Raw genomic sequence first — 17,646 nt, forward strand, 5'->3', positions numbered from 1 at the left:
CCTAATTTTCTTAGAGCTCCGAACCCCTACCTTCCGACGGGGAATTTTTTTCCTTTTCCTGATATTGCTTCCGAGAACTTCTCAATTTCCCTTCTCTCCCCTTCTTTTTCCTTCACCATGGCAGCAGTCAGAGACAGTTTCCTGGACCTGGAAAAGCATCGCCTGCAGCTTGAAGACTCTGTTGCTAAGCTGCAGAAGGCTTTGCAGCACTGGCAAAAATGGGACGCTGAATACGAGTCCTTGAGAGAGGAAATCGAGTCGGTTTCCCAGCCTGCCAGTCGGGAGGCTCTTGCGCGCATTCGCAGAGACTTCGAGGGCGAGGTTGTCGACAAGAAAGAGATCAACGACCTTTTTGGGCGCATTGATCTGAAGCCTGCCGACCAAATTGTCAACCTGCTTTCGCGTCGCATCGACTATGTTTCCAAGAACATCGCCACTCTTGAGAAGCAGCTCGAGACTGCGGAAGAGAAGCACGCTGCCGCCAGCGTTCTCAGCAACCCTGACGTACGGGATGAGGATGGCTTGCCTATAACGGAGATCATCGAGGAGCTCGACGAAGAGGGTAATGTGCTCTCCAGCCGATTGCAGCAGCCTGGCGACTCGAGCGCTCAGATCAGGGAGATCCTGGAGAAGGCAGGCGTCAAGGGCATCCCGGCCGGCCAACCCTCGCAGACGGAGAAGACAGAGCCCATCGTGGAAGACGTCACCGACGAGCCTCTGGCTGAGGCATCCGAGTCAACATCACCAGCCCCGGATCCCGCGCAATCTGTAAAGGAGTCGCTACCCGAAGCAGAGGTCGACGACTCTGTGCCAGCCAAGAAGTCCGTCTCATTCGCCCAAGACACCAAGCCCTCTGCAGAGCAACAGGTGTCGAGGAACGCTCAACGAGTTGAAGAGATCATGCAAACCGCCAGGAGCCAGGAAAACATCAGCCGCGAAGCGCCCGTCATTCCCGAAGACGAGTCTGAGGAAGATGCCTTTCTCCGCCGAGAGATGCTGAAATACGGCATGGAAGAGGTGGGCCAAGTCGTGGCTGAACTCAACCTTGAGGATGGCGATGGCTCTGCCGATGATGACGAGGACTGGGAGTATGAGTACTCTGATCTCGAGGACGACGATGAAGAAGACAAGTTTGGTCGGTCTACTTCCAGCGTCTTAGACGACGGGTATCATCAGCGGATGTTAGAGCTCGAAAAGCGACTCGGGGTCAAGTCTCGGTTCACTCAGAAGTCAGAAGCAGATGACCAGGAGTCAGACGAAGACCAACAGGGCATTGGTCGCATCATCGTTAACTCAGGTGACAAGGGCAAGGCGGTCGAAGCTGCCAAGCCGTCGCCTGTCCCTACGACGTCCATCCTGAGGACCTCTTCCCCGACGGACGCGGACGAGAGCAAGAAGAGCGTCCGGTTCGCACAGAGCCTGGATGTCGCCCCAGATAGCGTTCCGGACATCGCTGCCGCGCCGCCGACTGTTCCTCAACCACCGCCAGAGCCCATCGTGGAGCCTCTCAGCGACATTGTAGAGCGTACCGGCCCCGCCAGACAAGCGGAGGCCAAGTCAACCCGCAAGGTGTCTCGGTTCAAGAAGCAGAAGGCAGCGCCGACGGTCGTTGATGATGGCTTCGTTCCCATGGGCCCGCGCGATGTGCCGTCACGCTTCATCGACCAAGACAGGCCCACCGCCCCGACGGGACCTGAGGGGAAGACACTGGCAGACGCAGTCGTCGAGAAGGAGAGCAAACCTCAGAACGAGAACGCTTTTGACGAGGACTTCATCGACCAGGATCTCGCCGACGAGTATCACCGACAACGTCGGAACTTCATCCAGAAACAGGGTGGCTTCCTCCAAGAGGATACGTCCGTGGTCCGGCCTCTTGATGAAGCTGATGGTGGTCAGCGTATCAGCAAGTTCAAAGCTGCACGTCTCTCTAAGCAGTGATCTGGTCGGACCCAAGAAGAATAGGTATGTGGCTGATTGTTTTCTTAACCTCAACTCCCTCCCCAAAATGATGACCAAGACAATTATTTATACAGTTATCCCTATCTCAATAACATTATGTGGATACGGTTCTAATTTCTGATTTCCTTCTTTCTGCTACTCACGTTTGACGATCTTGTCCAAGGAATCTGGCTAACAAGACGCAAAGTTACCACAGGATACGCCAGCTTCACCATTCGTACCTCCTTGGATGTCCCAGGCTCAGCTCGCCGTGACACATCATGCTAGGTAAGACGACTATTTACTAGCTTTCATTCCCTCCCCCTCGACCTGATGACCAAGACAATTTTTTATACAGTTATCCCTATCTCAATTCCAATGTGTGGATATGGTTCTAATTTCTGATCTCGATGCTATTGCTACTTTGTTGTTTGCACTTCACTTCATCGTCAAGAGTCACGGCTAACAAACGAAACGTTGCAGTTCCCGAATCCAGTGATCACACTGACTGATTGTCCCCCAATCCATTGTTCCCGTCCAGATCTGACCCTGCAACGCCATCCATTCGGACGCGGAGAGGTGGATAGAACGGATAGCAAATTGGATTGATAGAGATCTTACTTTGGGTCTCCCCACGCGATCAGCGATTCTGTAGTTCATGAATTCTGTCGTGTCTTGCTTCTCATACTTTGCTACTATCCACTAATTCTTACAGTGTTGGTTTCTTGTGATGTCGTGGGCAAACTTATTGCGCGTCTTCCCCCCGAGTAGCGTGCATCGATTGGGAGGAAATTGGTCTAGTTTGCGAAACGGACCGCTTATCAATCTGACAATTGATGGGTCGCAGCAATCAATCTGCTTCACCATTACTAGCGGATCCAAGAGCAATGGTCTACGCATGGGCTCTCTGATGCCGTAACCTATGGCTTTCGCCATTCGGTGGTTTTGGCTCTTCGTTTCACCCCTGACATAGCTATTCAGCTCAGAAAAGCATTTAGATATGATTCAATACAAGATCATCGCGGTTCAAAGCATACATCTTTCCCTACATCAGCCTGTCATGAACATGTGTGTACTTTTATTGATTTAGACTCATTTCTCGTGAAAAAGCGGGATCTCTTAATGTCTAGCTAATCTTGGCATTGCTGAAGTCCATCTCCGGGTGCTCGGCCTGGAACTTCTTGAGAATGTCAAACTTCTTCTGCTCGTCCGAGGTGGGTAGCCCTTGCTCCTTTTGGCGCTGGTCAAACATCATCTTCTCCACCATGCCGCGGGTCTCGCCATCGAGGTCGGACAGCTTGCTCGTGTCGGGGGTGATCTTGGAGACGTCAATCTTGGGCGCCGTGGTGACGACGTGCGCCCACCACTCCATCTTGTTGACCTTGTCGAGGTGGATCTCGACCGTCTTTGTGCCGTCGGGCGCCGAGGATAAGGTCCAGGTCGAATCGTCGACGAGGATGGGGTGGGAGAGGTCGCCCTGTGATTTTATCGTTGTGTAAGCGAACTTATCTATCATGCATCGTACTTGCTGTAGCTACGTAGGCACAAGGGAAGATGGAGAGAAGAAAGGACGAAGGAACTGTGGCGTACGCTGACGATGGGCTCTTGGCCCTTCACACCGGCAGAGAGCTTGGTCTTCTTGATGTCGATGACGAGGTCTCTGCTCTTGTAGTTACCGGGGACGCTGAAGGTGATGTCGACGTCGGCAATGGTCTGTTGCCACTTGTACGGCAGCGCATTCTGCTCCTCCGTCTCCTTGGCGCGGGCAGCGGCCTCCTCGGCGGGTGTGAGCTCTGTTTGAACAGCATTTGTCAGCACGGAATTCGTAACGATGATTTGTTTTCGAGTTTGAATATCTGATAAAATATGTTCTAGTAAGCAGAAACGTACCTGGCTTGTCGTTGTCAGCCATCTTGTTGCAATTCTTTGAAGTGGTGTTGACAGTCGAAGGCAGTGGAACGCAAGCGCAAGAAAGGCTGATGGAATATTTGGAGGGGTAGCTGCTAGCTGTGAGACCCCTGCCCCTCCCACCCCTGCTGTGGTCTACCTAGAAGCTCCAACCAATCACCTCGGCTTAGTATATCCTTCCCCGTCAGCCTTGCACGTCAACTTGCCGTTCAGGTTTATCGCGGTTGCAGACAAAGCACCATCGTCTTTGCCCGAGCAAGAGGCTCCATTTCTCGACACCTGCCACATCTTCCTTCCTGCCGTTGAAAAGATCGGATTAATCGGATTTGATGTCCGATGTCACCTTGAGATAGGCCTCAATTGCCCGGACTCTTTTCCTCCATCTCCTCCCCAGGAGACCACATCTCCCCGGCCACCGTTCACGAAGAACCCTCCTCCCAGACGACACATCACCACCGTCCTCCAAAAATGGCCACCCGCCGCGCATCAACCTCCGCAACAGCGGCCCCAGCCCCCTCCTCGACAAACGACATCTGCCCCGTCTGCAAAACAATGCGCTACCTCAACAAAGACCTCGAATTCCTCATCAACCCAGAATGCTACCACCCAATGTGCGCAAACTGCGTCGCCCGCATCTTCTCCGACGGTCCCAACCAGTGCCCCTACGCCGGCTGCCACAAGACCCTCCGCAAAAAGGGCTTCAAGTCGGCCTACTTCGGCGACCTCACCGTCGAGCGCGAGGTCGACATCCGCCGCCGTGTCGCCGCCGTCCTCAACAAGGTCGAAGACGATTTCGAGACGCTGGCCGACTACAACGAGTACCTAGAATGGGTCGAGACGCTGACGTTTGACCTCATCTCGGGAACCGACGCGGAGAAGAAGGCGGCCGAGGCGAGGTTGATGGAGTGGGAGCAGGCCCACCGCGCCGAAATCGAGCGGAACCGCAGACTCGCAAAAGAATCCGAAGCAGACCGCGTCGCGCGCTTCGAAGCCGAGAAAGAAGAGGCGCGTCTCCGCCGCGCCGAGGCGATGCAGGAAGACGCGGCCGAGAAGCGCAACGAGCAGCGGATGCGCGAGGACATGCTCAACGGCCTGGCGAGCAGCGACGCCGGCGAGGCCAAACAGACGCTCAATCGCGTCCTCCTGAAAAAACGCGGCCAGAACCGCCTCCAGTCCGCCGTGGGATCCCTCTCCGACGCCACCTCCACCGGCGCAGGCGGCCTGTCGATCCGCGGCCTCAAGCAGCAAAAGAAGCGCGTGGTCGAGGACAACAAGCCCTACGACCCCTTTGGCGGGCTCAGGCTCGACATGGAGAGGTACAAGATGGGGCCGTCGGAGGAGTACCGCAACCAGTGGGTCGACGAGGCGAGGAAAAAGGACGATATCGTGGTCGGCGGGTACAGCGCCGACGAGTACCTCGGTCGGGCCATGTTCGAAGCCTTTTCCGGGTTGGCTGTGTTTATTGAGGATGAAAAGGGGCCTGAAAAGGTGGCTACTGCCGAGGCGGCTCTGGTCGCGAGTACGGGCCAGACGACACAGAAGATGGATGTGGACGACGTCTTTTGAAGAATACGAAGACAGCTTCTGCACTTTTCTTCTGTCATTTGACCTCTTATTCTACTGGCTTTGGAATGGATTGGGATGCATAGCGATGGCGTTTGGGGTTCATTGGGGCACTACATGCAAAAACAGGATAAATATCTGAGAAACAGGCGGGTTAAAGGGGCAACAAATACCCAAAATCGGTAGCAAAGCAAGTTGTGTGGCCACGGGAAAGTGTGTACCTGTATGCAAGAATTACATCTAAGTTATGGCTCACTAAATAATACATCTTTTCAGACTCGTACTGCGACGGTCGCCGGCCTCCGCCGGTCCCACCATCCCAACTTTGGAGCTTTTAGTTTTCGTGTGATAACCCTGTTGCCCGTCTACCTTAAGCATCGTTCGATTGTACAAAGCAGAAAAAAAGACCCTTGTGAACGCCACGCTTTGATTTGAGATTTGAAGAAATAGTGACCCCGGGGTTGGACTGGGCTGGTGTATTTGGGAACAGCTGGTTAGAGCTTTTGGGAGAGCACTGCTATTATGTCTGCCAGGGGCTTTGCTGGATGGGTCGGGGGAAGACGGGCGTCGTCTCGAGATTATCCAGTCCGCCACCCATTGGCTGTTGATTATGTTGCCAGCCCATGCCGGTCTGATGGTTGACAAAGGAGCCCTGGCGGAAGGGGTTTGTGGTGCCTGTTGGTTGGGGCACGATGGCTCCAGAGCTGGTTGCAGGCCGCTGCTGCTGGAGTTGAGAGCCGGTGAAGTTCTTAGCGAATGGGTTGGTACCAGTCATCATTGGCTGCAACGGAGCAATCGTGGGAAGTTGCTGTGTTTGTTGCTGAGGTTGAGGCTGAGTCTGGAATGGTGAATTACTAGGAGCCGGTGAGAATGGCTGCTGGGCTTGAGGTGAGGATCTGGCAAAGGGGTTTGTAGACTGCCTCTGCATGTTGGGGCTCGCCGGGGTCGAAAATGCCGTGTTCGTAGACATGCCCGTTTGCTGGGCCATTAACATGGATGCCCGGAAAGGATTGGTGATTTGCTGGCCGGCCTGAGGGCTTAACATGCCTGTGTTGCCTGTCGGGAAGCTTGCCACAGAGTCTTGCGGTATTGAACCAAGTGTGCCTGGCTGATACGGCTGAGGCGAGAAGCCTCCGAACCCAGCTCCGGTGAAGCTGGGCTGCAATAGCTGAGCCGCTGGCTGCTGCTGTGGTTGCTGGGGCGGCTGCTGTTGCTGCTGAGGCTGGCCGAACGGATTTGTGCTCTGCGGCTGGTACGGGTTAGAAGCGAAGCCTGTCTGTTGCGGCACAAATCCTGTCGGCTGAGGCGCAAAGCCATTCTGCTGGAATCCAGTTGGTTGCGGTTGGAAGGGACTGTTGTTGGCGAACCCGGTCTGCATCGGCATTTGCTGCTGTTGCTGGTGCTGTTGTGCGTTCGGCGCCATCGTCGTCTGGTTCTGTTCGATAGACTCGAAGAAGTCGATAAGATCGGGGGCAGGACCCTTGGCGGTCTCGGTCTTCGGCTGCGACAGGCCATTCGTGCTCGGGAACGTGCTGCTCGGGAAAGGATTGTTTGCCGCAGGCTTTGAGTCGAATGCGCTAGTCGGCTTTGAGGCTCCTCCCACCTTGTTCTTCTTGCCCTGCTGCTCAGCAATGTATTGTCTCCGGTTGACTTCGAAATCCGGGTCGCTCAAGTACTCCTCCAGCTGGCGGCCCAAGTTAACCGGCGCATGCTTTAACTTAGGAACCTCGACCCTTGTTTGGTGCTCGTATTGGCGTGCGACGCTGAGGTATTGCACTACGAAATCGGTCTGCTTGGTGAAGGTGCGGTAGATTGCCATGGCTCTTTCGGCATCGACCTTGGACATTTCAAAGAAGGTGCCTTTTCATGTTAGTTACAAGGACATGCTACGGCGTATGGGTCGCCTTACCGAGAATGTTAATCATTCCCTGGTTTAATGCCTGGAAGAGAGCCAGCACATCGAGCACCAGCAGTCTGAAGACGGTGACTGTAATTTCGTTTTCGATTTCGCCTTCAAGAACCTGTGTGGCGTCAGCAACTGTCGCGCTTGGAGACGCTTCGCAAAACCGAGTCGGGGACTAACATCGCATTTCAAAAGGGCCGAAATCTGACTCTGAAGAATCTCCGTCTCTCGCAGGAGGCCCTTGTCGACCGAGAGCTTCTCCAGTCTAGATTCCTTCGTCCGCACCCAATCGCACTTGGTTTCTCGATAGGCTTTGGATCTCGCGGCGAGGTAGCCGGCGTAATGCCGAATGTTCCGTCCTTGTGTCTGGGCTGTAGGGTAGTTCAGAAAACAAGTCCAACAAACCTCGGCCAGTACTTGATTTTTGCAGGAATGACTAACCGTCGGTGAAGCTGCTGATAGCAAGCGTGTTCGGGTGCCTCGACAGATAGGCAAGTGTGACATCGGGCGAGCCTTCACGGATCATCAGGTGGACGGTGATCAAGCTCTTGAAGACGACGGTCCATGTTGAGTCTCGTAGACGGAACTGCAGGGCGCGGAAGACCTCCCCCACTCCCGCTTCGCCGGCATGTGTCGCAACGAGAATGTGTTCGATATATTTCGTCTTGGGCGGCGCGGCCTAGGAGATGGGATTAGCACTATGACTGGGAGAGACGCGCTGAGCTGCCCGACGTGGGCTCCAGCATCCCTTTGACCTACCTTTATCTTGGTGGCCCCTTTGACGGATTTTTCGAATGAGCTCGACATTTTGTCGCTCGGTTAAACAGTTCAATCAAGTCGAAATTCTGTGATAATCAGGGTCGACAAGGTTGGCGACAGAGAGGAGGGTAGTCGTGGTTGGCGGATCGGATGAAAGTCGCACGAAAGTGGAAAGCGGCGATGGAAGAGTCCGGCCGTCACGGGCCTCGATCAAATGTCCTTGATAGAGCTGACCCCTTCAATGGGTAATCCAACAAGCAGAAACCACGAGCTCGACAAAGGGTGATATTGGGTCGCTGGCGACAGCGAGGAGGATTGTGTGGGTGCGTCGGTGGTGACGGGGGCGCGACGACGTTTGGTTGCAGCCCAGGGAAACCCTCAACTGGGCGAAATTGGGTCCCAGCAAGCTTCAATGCGAGAGGGATAGTTCGGATCCGGAGTATGGACCTATGGCCATGACAAGGTGTTGGAGGGCCTGCGGATGGGGAAGCGGATTAAGGATACAGGATTGGATATCGTTTATCGTAATGTAGGCCTGATTTGGCTTCGTTGGGTAGGCCGGGAAATGAAGGATGGACAGCGTCAGTATTGACGATGGCCACGTTGGTCGGGAAGTGGTGGGATAGATGGATGGGGTAGACCGCGAAGGAGGACGGGCCACGGTCTTGATTTGGAGAGGTCGGCTGGTCGGGCTTGGGCTGGGCTGAGCCTACGTAAGGTTACTGGACAGTGGTCACTGGTGTCGTGGTAGTGGAGGTGGGCGGGAGGATGGAGAGACGGGAGGAGAGAGACAGGAGGTGCCGCCGCTGGCTGTGCTGGCCGTGCTGCTGGCTCAACGTGCGCTTGTTCGGGTGTGAGTGGCCGGCGTTGTCTCTAGTGAGTTCCGTTTGACAGCCCGCGATGCTGGTGAAGTTGTGCTGGGACACCTTCAGTTCTTGGGTACCTTAGTTCTGCTGATCCAACGGGAAGCCACCTCAAGTGCAGGTGAAGGGTACGTACCTTCGGTTAGGCCGGTGATACCTCTTGGTTGATACCTTGCTTTGGGAATCCTGGAACCTTGCGTTCGTACTGAAGTGCGGATTGAAGTGCGATGCTGCTGGCAACTCGGCAAACGTCCCCGTGGCAGCTTCTAGGTAGTTCCAACTGGCAACAATGAAATGTATAACTTGCACGTATCAAAGTGAGGTGGCCTTGGCGTTGATGGGTGCGATTGGGACTGCGACATGACCGCTAAAGAGATTCTCCAAGGGCAGATTCCATTCTCCCTAGGCAGTCTCCTGCATATCACTCAATCGATTCCATCACTCTTGCAGACGCCAGACAGCAGAAAGCGAGTTGATTCAGTTTAGCGCCTCTTTTGGCGTGTGTGAGGTGGACCGCAGAACGGGATCCCGAACACCATCTGCCTTGGCCCTTACCTAGGGGCCAAGCCATCTCACCCTTAAACCCTCCACCGGCGTCGAGGCTATGCAGCTGTAAGCCTGTGAATTATAGAAATGTGTGACCTGTGAGGTGCATGCTGCCATTGTCCCGTCTTTCCCCCTCGATGCTCCATGCTCCGTGACACGGACGAACACTGGCAGTCCCAATGAGCCGGGATCTTCCAACGACCTGTAGGCTGTGGGTGTGTGTGGGGAACAGAGACCGAGCCTGGAGAAGCAAGCATGATTGTATTCCGCCATTGCTGATGATGGATCTGGTCTGATGATGGCTTCACTGATCCGATCTTCTTGATAGCTTCATCAGTAAGCCTACCTTCAGCTGTGTACCTCAGTACGTTCCTATCCAACGATTTATACTGAACGCTCTTGATTCAATCTTCACCCCTCGTGCTCGGCGCAACTGCAAAACTTTGAACGGCACCATGAGTTATTGAAACACTTTGGGGAAACATGGGGTTCGCTGAATCATCAAACGGAGACATCCATCTCCTTCACATGTACGGAGTAGAGCGTAGCGGCACGATGGTCAGTTCTCGGACCCCTTATTTTCTTCTTTCGCCCGTCATCGGGGTCTTGATTGATTCATTCCAGTCTGGGAATGGCTGGCGAGCCGCTCAGGGCGCCATCCCCGTCAATGTGTATGCACTGACGAGGTCAAAAAAAGTCTACCATACAGAAAGATTGTCCAAGATTTGGTGTATCCCATCCGCCACCGACGGCGGCCAGTCGCGATTCAACTTCGTCCATTCTCATACCGCGCCTGCAAAGCCCGAAAGCTTCTCCGACGCGGTAGACCATCCGATGTTTCTCGCTCCCAGCCGACCGCAAAATCTCTGGCTGTAGCCGTGTCAGGAAGAACGTATCGACGTATCCGACCACGAGCTGCGCCATCACAAGGGTAGAATGTTGTTAACGCCAAGGCAGAGAAACCCCCTAGGCCTCACTCGAAGCCTCGAGGCTCCCGGTTGTCGTCGAACAAACAAATAGGCGCCAAGCCCACAAAATTCTTCCATTTCGTGAAAAATCAGATTTGCCTTTCATCGCGTCCGATACTAGTAACAAGGTCGTGTCGAACGCCTATGTCATGGCCCCCTCCGCCCTCGACACCTTTGCCCTGAAGCCACCAGAAGGGGAGAGCTTGGATGCTTCAGACGGAGGCAGCAGCATCATGTTATCCACGTGGCTATCATCACCTGCAAAATATCCAATTAGTATTCTCGCCGTGTTTTTTTTTTTTCGAGTATGCGCAGTTGCGCTGAGAGAGAGATTGGGGGGAGACCAAACATACACTTTTTTGAAATGGAGAAATCATAAAGAGGAAAGGAAGGAAATTTTTGGGAGCTCCCTGAAAGATTTTTATACGGACGCGAGGATCTGCCCCGCGCTAATCACTTTTTTGGTGGGGACCTTCTGCCTGAGGTGCCAGCAAGCGCCGGCTAGGGGATCTGAGGAAGGCGCCATGCTGCAGCAGCCCACCTGTGTCGCATTGGATGGGTGGGCTCCGACATCGTTCCACCGTCTTGCTGCAGTGAGCTAAGGACTTTAAGCTGTGATAGCTTCAAATGTCACAAAATCATACCTGATCTCAACCCACTCATCATTCCTTCTGATCACGCCATTGTGCCCTGCCGGAGCTCCAATTTGATCGCCACACCTTCCACATTTTACCCCAAGCTTTTGCGCGGTCGCTTGTCTTCAATTAGCCCTGCTAGACCTTCCCGATGCTTCGCCAATGCCGTCGCAGTAGAGCGTTGGCTGCGCTGTGTCCGCGCACATCACGATCGCAACCCCTTAGCCGAAGTCTCTCTCTTCTTCAAAACTCAATATGTAGTCAGACAAGTCTTCCTGGCCGTCAGGCTCGTCACCTGTCAACGGCGAAACCTCAGCAGGCGCAAGACGAGTCAAAACACACACAGCTGTCAGAGGAGTTCAAGGAGTGCTGTGAGCAAGTTCAAGAATACTAGTGTAACTCCTGAAGCTTCTGCTAACTTTCGAAAACAACAGTCGCACTCCCTCAAATGTCGTCGCCCGATACATGGAGTAAACCAGGCTCCTCGATCATCGTCAGCGGACACATCGGCCGAACGAGAAAGGTCGGCAAGAACTTGGCATTCGCCCACCTGGAGCGCAACGGAGAACGAATTGGTCAAATCTGTGCCAAGGGCGACAATGCGGCTACACTAGCAAAGATTCGCCCCTTCAGCGCCGTTTTGGCAAAGGGCGTAACGACAGACGCATCGGGCGCGACACGATTCGAGATTGACATGGATTCGATACAATACCTCAACCCATTCCCGAAGGACATCATCGTTGGTCCCGATACCGTTTTCCCGCCAGAGCAACGTCATCTCCAGCTGCGCTTCCACAAGGAGCTGAAGGAGAGGCTGCGGTTCCGTGCGCAGCTCAAGTCGTCCATGGGGCAGGCGATGGTGGACAGGGAGTTCATGGACGTCGAGACGCCCATCCTCTTCAAGTCGACTTCAGAAGGCGCAAGAGAGTTTATTGTGCCGACACGGCGACCCAGATATGCCTATGCGCTACCCCAGAGCCCCCAGCAGTACAAGCAGGTCCTGATGGCTTCTGGAATGGGGGGTTACTACCAATTTGCGCGGTGCTTCCGTGATGAAGATCATCGTGCAGACCGTCAACCCGAATTCACACAGGTGCGTGGCTCGTGCTGCTAATGAGTACAGGTAGCTAACATGATGACAGCTGGATATGGAAAAATCCTTTGCTACGGGCAAGACCATCATGGAGGACGTAGAATATGTCGTCGGCCGTGCGTGGGATGCGGTGAGAGAGCAGTACGTCATGGAAGTGGGAGAAGACTCATTCGCGCCGGTCAGGAAGGCATCACTCGAGGTATGCGATCGCTCTCCGTTCCTAATGCAGAAAAGTAGAGTTAAGAGCTGACAAAGAATAGGACTGGAAACAACGTGTTCAGGACAGTATGAAAGACGACGCCAAAGCACCTCTCTACCAAGAATACCCTGCCATTTCTGCGCCGTTCCTCAGAGTGAAGTACACCGACTGCATGGACTTGTATGGATCCGACAAGCCGGATCTGCGCATTCCCAACAGGGTCAGTTGCGTCCCATAGACGCCCCTAAGCATCACAAGACTAACAGCGTCCAGATATGTCGCGTTGACGAAAGCCTCAACAAGGACTTTGTCAGCATGATCACAGATCTCGACGCACCAATCGTCGAAGTCTGGAAGATCAGCCCACACGAAGACGCTGATAGGCGGGACGTGTGGAAGTTCGTGACGGAGTTCATGGAGAATTTGCCCAAAAGCCTATCACAAAACCCAGACGGCGCTCCCACAGCCTTGATGTTCGACAGCAGCAAACCGCTCAACGGCTTCTCCGCCCTTGGACCCGAAGGCCTAGACAGCATCCTAGGCTCTATCCCCGAGGAAGCCGGCTTTTCGTCGCTCGAGAACGGAGACATCGTCCTCCTCCAGGCACGCAAGAACCAGCCCCAGCAAGGAGGCTCAACCAAACTCGGCGAAGCGAGAATCGCCCTATACCACGCTGCCGTGGAGGCCGGCCTCCTAGACAGGGACGACACCTTCAAGTTCCTCTGGGTGACCGACTTCCCTATGTTCACCCCTGAAGAAGAAGGCGACGTCGGTCAGGGCGGCGCTTCGGGCTTCTCGGCCACCCACCACCCCTTCACGTCCCCGCACTCCGAGGAGGACTTTGAGCTGCTCTTCAAGGACCCGCTCCGGGCCAAGGCCGACCATTATGACCTCGTGCTCAACGGCGTGGAGCTCGGCGGCGGCAGCCGGCGTATCCACATTGCCGAGATCCAGGAGTTCATCTTCCGCGACATCCTCAAGATGAGCCAGGACAAGATTAAAGAGTTTTCGCACCTACTCAAGGCGCTAAGGGCGGGGTGTCCGCCGCACGCGGGCTTCGCCATCGGGTTCGACCGGTTCGTGGCCGTGTTGAGCGGCTCGTCTTCCGTCAGGGACGTGATTGCGTTCCCGAAGAATAATAACGGCGTGGACGAGTTTGCTGGCGGGCCGGGCAAGATGACGAAGGAGCAGTTGCTGACGTATAACCTGCAGTTCCGCAAGAAGGAATGAGCAGGTTGAGGTACTCTCATTCTCCTCCATTTTGCGGCGGTATCGCGTTCACTGTCACATACTGTACTATTTTGTAAAATCATCTTACTGTAACAATATCTACGGCCGTGGGCGCCTGGTGTGGATAGACGCGATAGAACACCACTTATAAGGATTTGGACAATTGGATCAGGGGATATTATTGTATTCCATATTCATCATGGTGACTCCATGGCGTGAACGCTCCTAATAACACAATCAAAAGAACCTCCCAAGTCATCATCATCCTATTTCAGTCTTCCTTTCCTTTCCATGATCGCATCCCATCCAGATGCTACATCGTTCTTCAGGATCTCTTCCACTGCCCAGCATCCTCAGCGCCCTTGCCAACAGAATTCAGCGCGCCCGACAGTCCTTGTCCGAGGTTGGCAATCCCATCGCCTACAGGGCGGCCAGCGGACCCGGTCGCGCTGGTGATGGTGTCGCCGACGCCCTGGGTCGCGGCGCCGGTGACGTTGCCGACGGTGCGGGTCACGCCGCCGACGGTGTTGCCTAGGGCCGAGGTGACGAATTTGGCGCCGCCCGTGACGCCTGCGTTCTGATCGCTGTTTCCGACGGGCATTTTGGGGAAGATTGGTTTGTGTTGTTGGGAGGCGGGTGCGAGTTTGTTTAAGAGGGGGACGTCTTTTATTTTGGTTTGGTTGTGTTGTTTGTTGAAGGTTGGCATGCGGTTGGTTCGTCTGCCTTTGATTGTAAGAAGAAGTATCAGATAAGATGGGGAACGAGGTTGAGGTGGTTGAGGCCGCTTCTTATGAATGATTTGATGGATCGCTTTGTGGTTAAGGAAGGTGATGTGAGCTCCCGTCTGGGCTGTTCCAGTGTGACGTCAGAGGTGCAGGTGCGGGATGGAAAGCTCAGGGACCACCCCCCCTGTCCTAGGTACCGGTATCTGATCAGGCAGGCGGGGGTGTGAATCGCACCTATCAGAGCTTCCACCTTTCCACATTTTCGTCGTCAGATTTGACATCACACATCGCCGGCACCACGTCGTCTCAGACAGGGATGTGCGGCCGTCCGGGGCTGACGACATCATTCTAGCTTGTTGGAGAACACATACCGAAGTTGAAGATCGGCTTTCTTGGAGCTATGATTCCTGGTGACGGAGGCATGGGTTTATGGGGTTCGTGTGATTGGGGAGGGTAGTTTTGAGTTCGGGATCAGCTATGCAGGGCTTTTGGCGATGTGTTCTCCTGTGGCAGTGCTCTGGGATTCAATGAGGGTGACATGAGTAGATGGGATATGGTCTGGTCCTGACAGATGGAGCAGCCTCCCTCCATGCGCATGTGAATTTGTTCTCTGCCGGGCTTTCTAGCTGATGTCATCCCCATCGCCCAATGATATTCCGAGAGAGCCATGCATCGATACGTGATTTGCATGATTGGTGGATGCGGAACGACATGGAGCTTTGGTCGCAATGTTGACCTCTTTCTTTACTTTGGCTTCATCAGAGACGACTTGCCTAGCACGCCTGGGCATCGGAGCGAAGGCTAGAAGGCCCTAGGCACGGATCAGGGACCAGCGGACTCGAGATATCTAGACGTGATGTCGATTCGCTGACAAGCTGCTTCTCTGATAGGTTCCCTAGCTACTTCGCCTTCGGAATGAACATGCCAAAGTGAATGCCGAGCCTGGACGAGTCTTCCAATGCCACGGTGGAGTGAGTCATATCGTCAACTCTTCATATGCCCAAACCCTCCCTAATGGGAAGACGTTTTCTTCAAGATTGCAATCCGCCGCTCGTCTTGAAGACCGTTTCGCACGTGGAAAGTTGATGGCCTCCACCAGGCTAACACGGGAACCCGTGGCGCCACGATCTGCCAGATCGACGCCGTTAAAGACAGGGCCAGTCGTGACACAGACTAGCTTTTGAGACCCGTTGCGTTCTCAGGCGCTAGCTGGATGCTCTGCAGCTGACGTTGTCTCAGGGGCAGAGCCGCTAGCTCGCTTGCATACTAACGGCAGAGTAACGGCAGAGTAACGAAGGCCTCAAGCCAAATTTGTTCTCCGTTTTTGACACCATTCTTGGGCGCTGAGTGGACAAAGCCGGAAAGTCTTGCTGAAACACCAAGTTGCGTATCATGCGACTGCTGATGAAACTTATGAGCAGAAACGTCTTGACCAAGTGACATAGTACACGATTTACAATATAAAAGAGCGTCCACCAATGCAAAGAACTGTCTAATCTCCTCCAACGTCGTGAAGTGTCTCGCATTGGATGAGGGCATATTGTTGATTGAAGCAATTGCACTATCTAAAGTATTCATCGGGGTCTCTGATAAGCTTTATCAGATGGGCAGAAGGACCGTCTCTTGCTGAATTTGATAATAGTTCAGAGGCGTCCTACCCAGCTTAGAGCGTCTTGTGTAGTATTCCGGGATGTATACTTGTTCCACGATGAAGACTAGTCAAGTCACGCTTCGTCTGGTCATGCCACGCTTCGTCGAGATTGGCAACAGCATATTCCGTACGAAGAGTTCCATCAACTTCTTTGTCGTCGATATTCGTGAAGGCAACGTAAGCTGGCTTCTCGAAGACCAACGATGCCAATGCGAACTGAATCTTATGGTTCACTTTCACAGCATTTGGCAAAGGCTTCCCTGCAATGGTGCACGTAGGAGGAAGGAAAGCTCAGCTCGTGATCCTCGCTGGCTAGTCTCACCTGACATGTTAAGAAAAAGTAGATTTGACGATGGCTTTAAGTTATGTTGCCTGCCGGAACGGAAACCACTTGAATGCAAAGCGCGTGAGCCGGTAGCTTCCAAGGCTTGCAGCACGTCTGCATTGTCGCTTCTTGATGTTCATAACGATGACTCCTCCCTCTTGGAAATAACTCCAAAGAGAAGGAGAAGGGTTGCTTATATATACCACCAGACGGGCCTTCGACGTAATCTGCACTCCGATAGTGCCCGCTCTTGCTTGTCCTATCTGCCCAAGTGAAATCCGACCTGAAGGCTACTATGACCAACAAAAGTCACTTCGATAGGCCAGAAGATTAGTCTCGACATGTAAATATCCCATTCTTCCTCCGCTTAAAAGCACCGCCTTCTGGACGAGCGCTCAACTCGACGTGATCAGCCCGTCAATGACCCAGTCGCTACTTCTGCATCTAAGAAGCGTCCGCTCCTCAGCCATCTATTTTATCAGAAAAAGCACCATTCAGGATATCTAACACGTACTGGCTTTGCCAGAGTAAATACACAAAGGCGTTAATAAAGTTAAAGTCCCTCAGACCTCGGAAAGCCAGACATAAATTCCGGCCAAAGAAAAGAAAGAAATTGGGACAGAAGGAGGGGGAATATTGATCTTGTTATACACGCCCCTGCCCGGACTCGAACAGCGCGCCCCTCAGTCAACCTCAGCTTTGACTTCATTGGAGTATTTGTTTGATCAACACACTAGGCACACAGCTTGACCTGACCTGTCGACTTAAACGGACGCCGTTGTGTTGGTGACAGGAACGATGTTGGGATGATATGTATATCCTTAGCTCCACATGATAAGGTAGGTTTGTCGTGTAAAGAAAAGAGAAGGGACGTGTAAATGATTTGAAGGGCTGGTAAGTCGTAAATTCTGCTTATTAAATACCCAGCACATCGCTCCTTGGATCTCGAGGTCCACGCTTGGGCAATGTGGCGTCTAATCCACACTACAGCTCATCTTGATGCATAGCCAGCCGCATCGAGAACTTACGATACTGTCAAGATTGAGCATCTTGGAGGTCTCAAAGGCCTGATCGGACGTTGAAACAGAGCTACAGCTTTTCTTCGAGATCCCATCTTCGTACAGGGACGTACTACCAGTCCAAATAATAGCAGAGTTCGCAGCGCCTGTAGGCTATGCTCTCGAGTTGTCTCCGAGGAGTTCGCTGATGGTGTCAGCATCATTAAGTCCCGATACATGAGTCAAGAAGAGATGATGCCGAGCATGGATATGAAGGATTGAGAAGGCGACGGCGATGCTGAACTGACTTAAAAGATGGCGGACGAGCACACAGGCTGCGAA

At 53.6% G+C, this 17,646-nt stretch overlaps 6 protein-coding genes across 6 annotated transcripts; 3 read left to right on the forward strand and 3 right to left on the reverse strand.

Annotated features, from left to right (window-relative positions):
• Positions 1 to 117: 117 nt before the first annotated feature.
• CCOS01_07120 (uncharacterized protein) lies at positions 118 to 1,938 on the forward strand (the record flags this gene model as incomplete). Its single annotated transcript, XM_060455287.1, has 1 exon — positions 118 to 1,938. The coding sequence occupies one exon, from the start codon at positions 118 to 120 to the stop codon at positions 1,936 to 1,938; it is 1,821 nt and encodes a 606-aa protein (XP_060314987.1).
• Positions 1,939 to 3,064: 1,126 nt separating this feature from the next.
• CCOS01_07121 (CS domain-containing protein) lies at positions 3,065 to 3,850 on the reverse strand (the record flags this gene model as incomplete). Its single annotated transcript, XM_060455288.1, has 3 exons — positions 3,065 to 3,415; positions 3,529 to 3,731; positions 3,829 to 3,850. The coding sequence occupies 3 exons, from the start codon at positions 3,848 to 3,850 to the stop codon at positions 3,065 to 3,067; spliced, it is 576 nt and encodes a 191-aa protein (XP_060314988.1).
• A 464-nt stretch (positions 3,851 to 4,314) lies between these two features.
• CCOS01_07122 (CDK-activating kinase assembly factor MAT1) lies at positions 4,315 to 5,412 on the forward strand (the record flags this gene model as incomplete). The annotated part of the gene is made up of 1 exon (XM_060455289.1): positions 4,315 to 5,412. The coding sequence occupies one exon, from the start codon at positions 4,315 to 4,317 to the stop codon at positions 5,410 to 5,412; it is 1,098 nt and encodes a 365-aa protein (XP_060314989.1).
• A 517-nt stretch (positions 5,413 to 5,929) lies between these two features.
• Positions 5,930 to 8,119, reverse strand: CCOS01_07123 (ANTH domain-containing protein; the record flags this gene model as incomplete). The annotated part of the gene is made up of 5 exons (XM_060455290.1): positions 5,930 to 7,269; positions 7,319 to 7,430; positions 7,493 to 7,683; positions 7,754 to 7,991; positions 8,072 to 8,119. 5 exons carry the CDS (start codon positions 8,117 to 8,119, stop codon positions 5,930 to 5,932), a joined length of 1,929 nt encoding a protein of 642 aa, XP_060314990.1.
• A 3,412-nt stretch (positions 8,120 to 11,531) lies between these two features.
• On the forward strand, positions 11,532 to 13,605 carry CCOS01_07124 (tRNA synthetase class II; the record flags this gene model as incomplete). The annotated part of the gene is made up of 4 exons (XM_060455291.1): positions 11,532 to 12,176; positions 12,226 to 12,375; positions 12,437 to 12,595; positions 12,649 to 13,605. 4 exons carry the CDS (start codon positions 11,532 to 11,534, stop codon positions 13,603 to 13,605), a joined length of 1,911 nt encoding a protein of 636 aa, XP_060314991.1.
• A 325-nt stretch (positions 13,606 to 13,930) lies between these two features.
• CCOS01_07125 (uncharacterized protein) lies at positions 13,931 to 14,206 on the reverse strand (the record flags this gene model as incomplete). Its single annotated transcript, XM_060455292.1, has 1 exon — positions 13,931 to 14,206. The coding sequence occupies one exon, from the start codon at positions 14,204 to 14,206 to the stop codon at positions 13,931 to 13,933; it is 276 nt and encodes a 91-aa protein (XP_060314992.1).
• Positions 14,207 to 17,646: the final 3,440 nt, after the last annotated feature.

This window comes from Colletotrichum costaricense, assembly GCF_030867565.1.
Source record: "Colletotrichum costaricense strain IMI 309622 chromosome Unknown Scaffold_6.1, whole genome shotgun sequence".
NCBI lineage: Eukaryota > Fungi > Ascomycota > Sordariomycetes > Glomerellales > Glomerellaceae > Colletotrichum > Colletotrichum costaricense.